Source organism: Protobothrops mucrosquamatus, unplaced genomic scaffold, assembly GCF_001527695.2.
Source record: "Protobothrops mucrosquamatus isolate PMUCROS unplaced genomic scaffold, P.Mucros_1.0 scaffold4152, whole genome shotgun sequence".
NCBI classification, from domain to species: Eukaryota; Metazoa; Chordata; class Lepidosauria; order Squamata; family Viperidae; genus Protobothrops; species Protobothrops mucrosquamatus.
The window spans coordinates 55,949-68,239 of record NW_015390079.1 but is presented as its reverse complement, the minus strand read 5'-3'; the positions used below and the strand labels follow the sequence as shown (position 1 = coordinate 68,239).

Here is a 12,291-nt window from a genome sequence, read left to right as displayed (position 1 = left end):
GTGGACTTCAACTCCCAGCATTCCTGAGCCAGCCATGCTGAGGGGAAAGGGAGAGTTTCCAAGCTGAGCCATGGTGGCTTAGGAATTCTGGGAATTGAAGTCCATGAGTCATAAAAGAGCCAAGGTTGCCTACCCCTGGGGTAAGGAGTCCTTTTTTCCTCTTTGAGGGAAAGGTGTCAATCTGAGATCCAGTTTTTCTTCCACTGTGCAATTGGGCTAAAAGAGAAATATATTTTAAGCATTTTCCACGCACGAGACTTATTATTATAGTACATAGCAACACTTCATGGGTTAATAGACATAGACTTTAAACAGAAGTGGGAGAATTAGGAGTTCAGCAGAGTGATGACAGGAGGGGAAAAAAAACTGCCTGTGTCTTGTTGTCTCTTCTAGTCTTCTCTTCTGGACTCTTCTACTTTTCCCAAAGAGACTTTACTAGACTCTTCTAGTAGAGTGGTGTATTTCTCTTAGATTTGTTTTTCATAAGTCATTTTAGGGGGGGGGGGGTAAGGTAGTCACTGAAAATCACTTCCCTGTGGGTCAGGGCACTGTCATGGTTTGGCTATCTGTGATACAAGTGGTCCTCGACTTAACGACCATAATTGATCCCAACTCTTTCATTGCTAAGCAAGATAACTTGTTAAGTGCATTTTGCTCCATTTTACGTCCTTTTTTTTGCCAAGGTTGTTAAGTGAACCACTGCAGTTGTTAAGTTAGTGAACACCTGCCTCCAGAGGCGGTGAATGCTCCAACACTGGAAGTTTTTTAAGAAGAGACTGGACAGCCATTTGTCTGAAATGGTATAGGGCAGGGGTAGGCAACCTTGGCTATTTTATGACTCGTGGACTTCAACTCCCAGAATTCCTGAGCCAGCATAGCTCAGCTTGGAAACCTCTCCCTTTCCCCTCAGCATGGCTGGCTCAGGAATTCTGGGAGTTGAAGTCCACGAGTCATAAAAGAGCCAAGGTTGCCTACCCCTGCCTTACCCAAACCTACCCAAACGCCTGGGATTCCCTGGATTACTAAACGCCTGGGATTCCCTGGAGACTCATTCCCACAGTCCACGGGCAGGCTGGCAAAAGGGCGGAGAAGCGAGAAGGGGTTTGGGCAGTCCCGGCCCAGGGCAGACCTGCGGCGGGAACGATCCTCTGCGTGGTTCCCCCCACCCCCCCCCCCACCCCGCAGGAGAGGAAGAAGCTCGTGCCCGCCTTAGTCCGAGCCTAGCCAGCCGTTTCGAAAGACGTTCCTCCCGAAACGCCCCTTGCATTTTGGCTTCCTTTGAAATGAATCCCAGGAAATCCAGCCTGGGATCGAACTTGAGCGTCGGCCTGAGTCGCCGGGAAAGTGGCTTCAGTTTTCCTTCGCACGCACGCACGCACGCATTCGGGGTCAGGCGCCTCCCTGCCGGGCCTCGGAAGAAAGGCGCAAAGCAAGACAGGGGCGGCGTCTCGGCCCTTCGCTCTGCGCCCAAAGAGCTCCTCCGCTGCTGGGTCCCGGGGGTGCCTTTCAAGGCAGAAGCTGGCCTGCGCGGATTCTGGAGCCTCCGGGCCAAGGGCGATCCGGACGAGGGAATGGACCCAGGGGCGAGAAGGTGCCACGGTCTCCCCTGACCTGGTGTTGTGGGAATTGCAACAGGCGCTTCTGGCCAAAGCACAGCCGAGCTGCCCGCCCCGCTTTCCCTGGCCTTGCGCTCGATCTTGGCCACTTGGAGTAGAGTAGAGTAGAGTAGAGTAAAGTAGAGTAGAGTAGAACAGAACAGAATAGAATAGAATAGAATAGAATAGGAGACAGAATAGAATAGAATAGAATAGAATAGAGTAGAATAGGATTAGCGTAGAGTAGAGTAGAATAGAATAGAATAGAATAGAATAGAATAGGAGTAGAGTAGAATAGGAGTAGAGTAGAATAGTAGAGTAGAATAGAATAGAATAGGAGTAGAGTAGAATAGGAGTAGAGTAGAATAGAATAGAATAGAATAGAATAGAATAGAATAGGAGATAGAATAGAATAGAATAGGGGTAGAGTAGAATAGAATAGAATAGGAGTAGAGTAGAATAGGAGTAGAATAGAATAGGAGTAGAGTAGAATAGTAGAGTAGAATAGAATAGAATAGAATAGGAGATAGAATAGAATAGGAGTAGAGTAGAATAGTAGAGTAGAATAGAATAGAATAGGAGATAGAATAGAATAGAATAGAATAGAATAGAATTTATTGGCCAAGTGTGGTACTACTACTACTACTGCTAATAATAATAATAATAATAATAATAATAATAATAATAATAATAATAATAATAATAATAATAATAAAGTTGGAAGGGACCTTGGAGGTCATCTAGTCCAACCCCCTGCTCAGGCAGGAAACCCTATACCATTTCAGACAAATGGCTGTCCAGTCTCTTCTTAAAAACTTCCAGTGTTGGAGCATTCACGGCTTCTGGAGGCAGGTTGTTCCAGTGGTTAATTGTTCTAAGTGTCAGGAAGTTTCTCCTTAGTTCTAGGTTGCTTCTCTCCTTGATTAGTTTCCACCCGTTGCTTCTCGTCCTGCCTTCAGGCGCTTTGGAGAATAGCTTGACTCCCTCTTCTTTGCGGCAACCCCTGAGATATTGGGACACTGCTATCATGTCCCCCCTCATCCTTCTCTTCATTAGACTAGTCACTAGACATACCTAATTCCAGCAACAGTTCCTTATATGCTTTAGTCTCCAGTCCCCTCCCTAATCATCTTAGTTGCTTTTCTCTGTACTCTTTCTAGAGTCTCAACTGTCTCACTTATGGCTCAGAGAATAAGATGAATGCAACCTTCTGAAGCACATCACAAGAAAGAGTTTCCAGGATATAGTAGTGCCATAGTTAGATATAGATGGGAAATGGCCTGAAACTAAAAATGTAGGGATAGAGTAAGATTCAAACTGCTGCTATTTTATGTATATGAGAATTCTGAGAGTAAGTGCTATTTAAGTCACTGGGTCATACTATTAATATCTAAGCATGAAAATGGTGGCTGGATCCACAGGAGAAACTACATCACTAATACTCTAAATACATTTCAGCTTACTGTGTGGTACATACCCAGCCAATGAAATTACAGTATTCTGCAAACTCAGAAAGTTAGGCTAAGGAAGCAAAAGTTTCTGCAGTTATCCATCGGTAAGAAGGTCATAGGAACAGAACTAGTGTGTGTGTCTATGTCTGTGTGTGTCTGTGTCTGTGGTCAATTTATCATTCATATCTGAAGAAGAAGCCCATGTGTGAATGAAAAGAAAAAAAAAGCCAAGGCCAAGTGGCATTTATAGACGGAAGGAAGTAAATGTTGTGTATTACTCTTTCCTCCCCGCCTTACAAGGAGTTCACCTCAATGGGGAAGTATGAAAACAGCTGGGAAGGGCAGAAAAGGTTTCTGGGGAGGCAGGCAGGCAGACTGAGCACCCCATCTTAAAAGTTCAGGAGCTCGAGCCTACCATAGCTCCTAAAGGAAAGAGAAAAGATAAATGCAATCCTTATCCTTATCCTTGGGATGAGCTATCTATAGTAGGGCCAAATGAAAACCAATCCATTGCTGGCTGCGTTATCAGAGAGTTGTTCAGCATCACAGAAATAAGTGATCACAGATCCTGGGCTACTAGGATCTTACTCCAACCCCCTACCTAGACGCTGTTACGACACACAGCCTGTTTGGAAACTGTTCTGGAAACTCTCAACCAGCCCGCGCGCCTGGGTGATCGCTTCACTTGCTCGCGCCCAAGAGAAGGAGAGCTGGGTCACTGAACGATTTATGGGTGGCAATCAAGGCTGGATGCCAGACTGCTATTTGAAGGCGATTAGGATTCAATTAGAAAAGGTTTCCTGGACGGAGGGGTCCCGGGAGGGTAAACAGGCAGCTATTTCAGAAATGTGCTAATCCCAGGTCTTGTGACAACCATCAGGCCAGGCCTGCAGCACGGATCAGCTAGGGCGAGGCCAGTTACGGCTGGCAAAGTCCATGTGAGACAAGGCAGCGGAGTGAGATTTTCTGTCTCTGTTTAGGTTACTTCCACATATAGCAGTCAGGTTTCTAAGAGTGGGTCAGCCTTATTGATATTCCTTTAAGACAGGGGTAGGCAACCTTGGCTCTTTTATGACTCGTGGACTTCAACTCCCAGAATTCCTGAGCCAGCATGGCTCAGCTTGGAAACCTCTCCCTTTCACCTCAGCATGGCTGGCTCAGGAATTCTGGGAGTTGAAGTCCACGAGTCCTCAAAGAGCCAAGGTTGCCTACCCCTGGCCTAGGGCCTAGGCCGCTTTATGACTCGTGGACTTCAACTCCCAGAATTCCTGAGCCACCATGGCTCAGCTTGGAAACCTCTCCCTTTCCCCTCAGCGTGGCTGGCTCAGGAATTCTGGGAGTTGAAGTCCACGAGTCATAAAAGAGCCAAGGTTGCCTATCCCTGCTTTAAGAAATTCAGATACGGATGCAATGCGTTCAGATGGACAGAGCTCTTCCATCTTAAAAGACTCATTTGATCCTTGCAGGTGCAGCCAACTTTACAACTTCTGGAGGAAATCCCAGGCCCCAACTGGACAGGGTTCCTTCTGAATCCTGACTCTTTTGAATACAGATTCAGACATTCAGTTGCTGCAGTCCCACTTCCTTTGGACCTTCCAAAACTAAATACCTTGAAAACCTTTCCTCAGATCCAACTGGGTCAAGTAAATGGTTCAGGGTGGTTTGTAAACCAGGCCCGAGCAACTGCTGCCTTCCGCTTCTGTTCCCTACACCGGACTCACCTATTGAGTTCTTTTTATACAATTAAAAAAAAACCCCACCAAAATGACCAAATTCCACAAGAATACTTTCAGACCTTCTGGTTTAAATAGCACCTTCAGTTTTTGTAATGTGGTTTTTTTTCACTTGATTTACCTCAGAAAATATATTCTGCTAGGCACAATACTTGGGGAGAGAGGAAACATGGGCATTTAACTTATAGGAAATGTATCTGTGTAAACTGAATTCAGGCAGATCGGCGTCCTTTTCCTCAGAGACTTCTCAAAGGGAGTAAGAAATTTGGATCCTCAGCATTTGAAAGTCTAATTCAGTGGTTCTCAACCTGTGGGTCGGGACCCCATTTGGGGTCGATCGACCATTTCATGGGGGTCGCCAAGCAAGGCTGTCCGCCATTTTTTTTGTCCGCCATTTTTTTCCCCTTTTCCGGCAGGTGCCTTACCTCCCTTGGGCTGGGCCAGCTGGTGGTCGGCCTGCTCCATCTCTGCCGCTTGCCAGCTACACCTCGGCCAGCGCAGGGGGCGGAACCACGCATGCGCGGCGCTCCCAGGCAGGGAAAGTCCTCGACTTACGACCGGTTTAGTCCTCGACTTACGACCGGTTGGGGTCGCGGCATTAAAAAGGTTAAGAACCACTGGTCTAATTGTTTCGACAAGTCAGGTGCAGTGAGCAAAAGAGGAAACAGGAACCAGCCCAAGGTATTTCCAACCCAGGCGGAATGATGCAAAGCGTGCGCCCACATCATGCTGGCCTTCCTGGTTATTTTTATTTTTCAAGAATTCTGTCCAATAAAATTTCATTGCCCATTAAGTAATCCCTGAAACGAGCCTATAATGAGCTCTAATTGCTACGACTAGTTGAGCCACGTGGAAGGATTTAGAAAGTATTAAGGCAGTTGGGTACAGAGCGCGGGTTGTTACCTCGCCATTACTTTCATAATTCAAGGAGAAAATTAGTCCTTTTAAGGGAAAATCCTTTGATTCCCCTTCATCCTGCTCGGGGTGACAGAATATAGCTTTGTCTGCTTTTAAGGCGGTGTAACAAATGAGAATGTAACAAAACCTCTCCCCTTTTTTAATTGCTAAAAGAAGAGAGAAGAAGAAAAGAAAAGAAAGAGAGCCAGAACTTTTAAAAGGAACATCAGCAATTCCTGCATTGCCTCATTCACACAAATCTTTTTTTTTCCCCTAGAAAAGAAGGCAAGCACAACCCAACAAGCACGTATGGAGGGGATTCATTCTATGGAATTCACTAGGACTGTCTTTTGAGGGCCGTCCCTATCTTGGTGTAACCCAGCGTTTCTCCACCTCGGCAACCTTAAGATGAATGGACTTTTACTCCCAGAATTCCCCAGGAAGCATGCTGCCTGGGGAATTTTGGGAGCTGAAGTCCACATATCGTAATGCTGTCAAGATTGAGAAAACCCTGGTCTAACCTAACCTTGGCACAAACATGCACAGGTGACCACCTGGTTCTGCCATTTCCCCATTGCTTTCACTTTATTCGCCTCTCGTGACTATAATAATAATAATAATAATAATAATAATAATAATAATAATAATAATAATAATAATAATAATAATAATAATAATAATAATAATAAAAAAGTTGGAAGAGACCTTGGAGGTCATCGAGTCCAACCCCCTGCTCAGGCAGGAACCCTACATCAGCCTTAACTGTACCTCTGTTGAAGGAACATTTTGCTCTCATCGTGATACCCCATCCAAAGATAACCCCTAGATCAGGGGTAGGCAACCTTGGCTCTTTTATGACTCGTGGACTTCAACTCCCAGAATTCCTGAGCCAGCATGGCTCAGCTTGGAAACCTCTCCCTTTCCCCTCAGCATGGGCTGGCTCAGGAATTCTGGGAGCTGAAGTCCACGAGTCATAAAAGAGCCAAGGTTGCCTACCCCTGCCCTAGATGGATAAAGGTTGTTAGGCTTTGCTCCCTTTATCTTAGAGCAGTGATGGCGAACCTTTTAGAGACCGAGTGCCCAAACTGCAACCCAAAACCCACTTATGCATCGTCGGGTGCTGGGTGGGCGTGGTCCATTGGCTGGGTGTGGCTGCGGTGGTAACGGCAGACTGGGTGGGACTAAAAAGTTCAATCAATCAATTCCAACTTTGCAAGATCTTTTTTTTTCCCCGCGAGAAGTTGAAATTGACTGATTGATTGAACCTTTTTTTTTTTTTTGCACAGCTGAAGGCCTAGGATTGGGGCGACACGTACCCACAGAGAGGGCTCTGAGTGCCCCCTCTGGCACCCATGCCATAGGTTTGCCACCACTGAGATATAGAAATGGTTTGATACTGTCTTTTAGGATAGATGATAGATAGATGGATAGATAGATAGATAGATAGATAGATAGATAGATAGATAGATAGATAGATAGATAGATAGATAGATAGATAGATACAGTAGATAGATGTCAGATAGATGATAGATAGATAGATAGATAGACAGAAGACAGATATATCAGATAGATAGATGATAGATAAATAGATAGATAGATAGATAGATAGATAGAGATAGATAGAGATGATAAATAGATAGATAGATAGATAGATAGATAGATAGATAGATAGATAGATAGATAGATAGATAGATAGATAGATAGATAGGTAGGTAGGTAGATAGATAGATAGATAGATAGATATGAGCTCCAATCTTCATCTTCTTTAAAGAAGTCTCTGGAAGAAGACACTATTAATATGATCTCCAGGGTTTTCTGACACATTGTAAGAAACTAATCTCGGGTGGTTAGAGGGATCTAAGCTCTTCAAAGGCCATGGTTTCAGGAATGTGTAACTGTGCTTAGAGGAAACAAACCTGGTTTCCCAGTATGTGCTTGGCAATCGCATTTTCAAGCAAGTAGCTGCCACATATGCTGGAAGCACAACTCTCCTATTTCCCACAGAGTTGGCAATGTTCGCTGAACAAGAGCACTAGGTTATAGGCAGCTATATATTTGTTTGTTTCACTGTTGTTGTTTTTTTTAAAAGAACTATCAAAATGACTAGCCTTGCTTTCAGCCAGAGTACTTGGGTTGCACTGGCAGTTTCCAGGTTAGTGCTCATGAACTGCTGCATTTGGGAACAATGGTGCAGTTACTTCGCCCATGTGGTATAGCCCGGATAATGCCCAATGGATTCCTTCCTCCCAGTTTTTTATTGGACGACCGGTACAAAGAAGACAATTTACATATTGCATCGCTGTAATATTGACATATAGTCTACATCTCAAAGTGAGAGTACCACTTTGGTTTTGGGGACACCAGGTGCATGATGATGATCGTGGTTATATTACACACAGGACAATCCTAATTGTATGTTCTCCATGGCCATCTATAAGTTGGGTCCATGTTCTGCCAACCATGAGGTCTTCTTGGTCACTTGATAGCAGCAGTGACTTTTGCTTTTACCCTATTTTAAAATGGTTGATTGATTTTTCCTGCTTTGCTCTGCAGCATCAGCTGGACTACTTTTGAACAGCACTTTAGCATCCATAGGCATTAAGGCAGGGGTCTTCAAACTTGGCCCTTTTATGGCTTGTGGACTTTTGAAGTGTGCCTGGCTGAGGAATTCTGGGAGTTGAAGTCCACAAGCCATAAAAGGGCCATGTTTGAAGACCCCGGCGTTAAGGAGTTGTGGAGGAACATTAAGAGGACTCCCTCCAAATTTTATTCCACAGAATTTCTCCACATCTATGGGTTATCAAGTGGGCTATTTTTGAACAGGGCTTCAATGCTTTTTCAGACAAGCATTAGACCTATATTCAGAAGCAACCTCTGTTATGTAACGGGCATGGAAGAAACAAGCTCTCGCCCACTTCCCCATGTGACCCACCTCTTTTGAGCCTGCCATCTAATATTCGAACAATGTGATAAGTGACTAAATCCATGATTTCAATCACTTGTCTGCGGTTGTTCAATCTTTCCCCACCACACATATAACTAAAACATATAAGGAACGGTTGCTGGAATTGGGTATGTCTAGTTTAACGAAGAGAAGGACGAGGGGGGACATGATAGCAGTGTTCCAATATCTCAGGGGCTGCCCCAAAGAAGAGGGAGTCAAGCTATTCTCCAAAGCGCCTGAAGGCAGGACAAGAAGCAACGGATGGAAACTAATCAAGGAGAGAAGCAACCTAGAACTAAGGAGAAACTTCCTGACAGTTAGAACAATTAACCAGTGGAACAACCTGCCTCCAGAAGCAGTGAATGCTCCAGCACTGGAAGTTTTTAAGAAGAGACTGGACAGCCATTTGTCTGAAATGGTATAGGGTTTCCTGCCTGAGCAGGAGGTTGGACTCGATGACCTCCAAGGTCCCTTCCAACTTTATTATTATTATTATTATTATTATTATTATTATTATTATTATTATTATTATTATTATTATTATTATTATTATTATTATGGATCATCGCACAGTCAGCCAGATGTTCAGAATGGATTTGGCATTTTGTCTACCTATCGAGTCCTTCCCAAGGACCTGGGATAGGCAGATGTGGATGTTTGATATTATTATTATTATTATTATTATTATTATTATTATTATTATTATTATTATGTATCTGATCTGTTTTTAAGTAGTTTCAGAAAAGGCCGACTATAAGACCTTTGAGTATAATTTTACTTATACTGGTAGTCCTCACATTACAACAGTTCATTTAGTGACCGTTTGAAAATACAGCGGCACTGAAAAAAGCAACCTATGACCATTTTTCACACTTAAAACTGTTGGTCTTGTGAGCAAACCTCAAATGCTTGGCAACTGACTCCTGTTTATGATGGCTGCTGTGTCCCGGTGTCATATGACCATCTCACAAGCAAAAGGTCAATGGGGAAGCCAGATTCACTTAACAACCACGTTACTCATTTAGGAACTGCTGTGATTCACCTCACCGAGGCGGGAAAAGTCGTAAAATGGGGCAAAAGTCACTTCACAAACGTCTCATTTACCAACAGAAATTTTGGGCTCAGCTGTGATCGTAAGTTGAGGACTACCTGTATTCTTGGGGTAGGGGAAGTGGTGGTACCGGCGGTTTTATTTTTCTGTTCAGAAAGTTTACAAACTAATGGTCGTCTCTTCTTCACTCCCTCTGATGTGTAGTATGTGTGTGTGTGTGCGTGTGTACACACGCCTGTGCACCCGTTTGCTCCACCTCCCTTTCATGAGGCCATTCTCAAAGCGTGAACAAGCCCCGGAATGTTTTATTGAAACCTCTTAGTTGACTTAGTTGTAGCCATCCTTTTTCTCCTAAGCGTGGCATTGTGAGATGGCTGCTGTGGCACCTCTTCCCCAATCTAGCCCCCCGATTTCTCCATTCTCGGTAACCAGGCAACACTTGCTGAATACCCAAAATTGAAAAGAACCGCTTAGTCTCCGAGAAAGTCCTCAATAATAGTGGGGGAAAGAACAAAGATCCAGGAGACAACAAAATGCCACAGGGGTGACTTTTCGAGAGCAATTATCTCTCATTAATCAGAAGAACAGCTGCAATATTAATTTTCTCGCTTTCTTCCTTGCTTTTCAAAGTGTTGTCTCCCCTCTCCTCCCACCCCCAGCACTCCCAACATTTGAATAATCATAGATTTTTTTTTTGACTTTGCATAGAGAAGCCACCGTTTCCGAGGCGGAAAACTGCAAGACCGATGCTGAAGAAATAGTTGGAGGTTTTAAGGTTTTGAGGAAGGAACGAGAGTGAAAATGTTAATCTCAGCCCCTTTTCTCTCTCTAAAAACAAAACAAAAAAAAATGATTCCCTTTGGATCAAACCGATCCATTCTTTTTCTTCTTCCCCTGATTCATTTTTTGCACTTTTCAAAAGGAAGACATGAACAAATCAGTGGCGGTAGAGCAGACATGTCAAACACAAGGCCCGGGGGCCGGATGCGGCCCACGAAGTGGTTTCATGTGGCCCGTGAAGCCATCCTGGAAACAGTGAGGGAACGGCCCCCTCTGCCTTGGCCCTGGCCCAGGTCGGCCGGGAGCCAATGTGTACAATTTTGTGGTGGCCATCTATGCTGAAACGCATTCAGTCTTAGCACCACAAGGCCATCTGGAAAGAGCGAGGAACCAGCCCCTGCCGTGTCGGCCCCGCCCCCTGGGTGCATGCTGGGGAGGTGTCACCCTTTGTGAGGAATGAAGAAATGCACCATTGCCTGCAAGTGGCCAGCAAATGGCCCTCGCCTACTTCACATATCCAGCTTGATGGGCTCCGGCGGAGGGGTTTCAGCAGACAGTGAGGCTCCTCCAGNACAGGTGGGTGGCCCAGCGCTTGGGCCGCCGCCGCTGCCGCCACCGAGCCGGGCTGCTGCTGCTGCTGCGGGGCCGGCTGCTGCTGCCCGTGGCTCATCCGGGGGCAGAAGTGGCCCTCGCCGCCCGGCGCGAAGTGGCCCTTGAGCAGCGGCAGGGCCACGGTGGCTCCCCCTGCTCCTCCTCCTCCTCCACCGGCCCGCGCCGAGGCGTGCAGGTGCGAGGTGACACAGAGCGGGCAGACGCAGAAGGAGCCGCCGCCGCCGCCGCCGCTCTTGCGCGACGGGCAGGCGGGCCCGCCGGCTACCGACATGACCAAGGGCGCCGGCACGCCCAGCGGGATGAGGAAATCCTGGCCGGGGGGCGGCGGCGGCGGCGGCGGGGGCGGCTCCGGCAGGGAAGGCGCCGGCCTGGCCGCCGCCGCCGCGTCCTTGACGATGAGCGAGTCCACATAGAAAGAGCGCGACATGGCCGGGCAGGGGGTGGCTCGCCTGCGCCAAAAGTCCCTGGGGGCTCGCTCGGAAGGTGCTTATGGCTGGGAGGCGAACAAAGGGGGGCTCGCCAGAGGGCTGGTCTTAAAAGAGACCCCCCCCCTCCTTTTTTCCTCTTCTCGCTAGACCTCCCCTGGATCTCTCTCCCCCCCCACGCACACACACACACCCCACACAACCCCACACCAGCCCCATCGCCTACTCTACTCCGGGGCCGCGATTTATAGTAACTACTTTACGCACGTGATGCCTTGGCGAGCGGCGCGTCTCCAAAAAGCTGCTTGTTCCGAGCCCTTTCAGAGGGTTCCCCCTCCCTCCCCGAAACAAAGCCTCTGTGTGTGTGTGTGTGTGTCTGTGTGTGGGGCGCGTGGGGGGGGCAGGCTTAGCGAGAGGCGGCTGTGTGTGTGTGTGTGTGTGTGTGTGTATGTGTGGTTAATTCATTGGGGGTTCGCGAGGGGCGGCCTCTGCGCTCCTGCGCCCCCGCGGAGCGTCCAGGAGGAGGCAAGTTGCAACTTCGCCCGCTCCTCGCCGGTCCCGGTTGAATTCGAGGCCGGAGGCGTTGTCCCCCCCCCCCCTCCAGCCCTCCAACGCTTCTCCTTTCCCCTTTCGTTGGTTGTTGCCTACCTTGTGTAGACTTGGGCTTGCCGGGCGCGCTCACCTGAATTTGCCCGGCGTCTGGTTGTCCACCACACAACGGACCCCCCCTACAGAAAAGGACTGTATGGGCTCAGTACGCTAAGTCACCTCTTCTCCCCCCCCCCCTCCACAAACGAATTGTA

General features: G+C 47.0%; 1 protein-coding gene across 1 annotated transcript; it reads right to left on the bottom strand.

Annotated features, from left to right (window-relative positions):
- Positions 1 to 3,443: 3,443 nt before the first annotated feature.
- LOC107298630 (GS homeobox 2-like) lies at positions 3,444 to 11,490 on the bottom strand. Its single transcript, XM_015828007.1, has 2 exons — positions 11,073 to 11,490; positions 3,444 to 3,469 (listed from the first exon to the last, which is right to left on the bottom strand). Exons 1-2 carry the CDS (start codon positions 11,488 to 11,490, stop codon positions 3,444 to 3,446), a joined length of 444 nt encoding a protein of 147 aa, XP_015683493.1.
- Between the last annotated feature and the right edge of the window lie 801 nt (positions 11,491 to 12,291).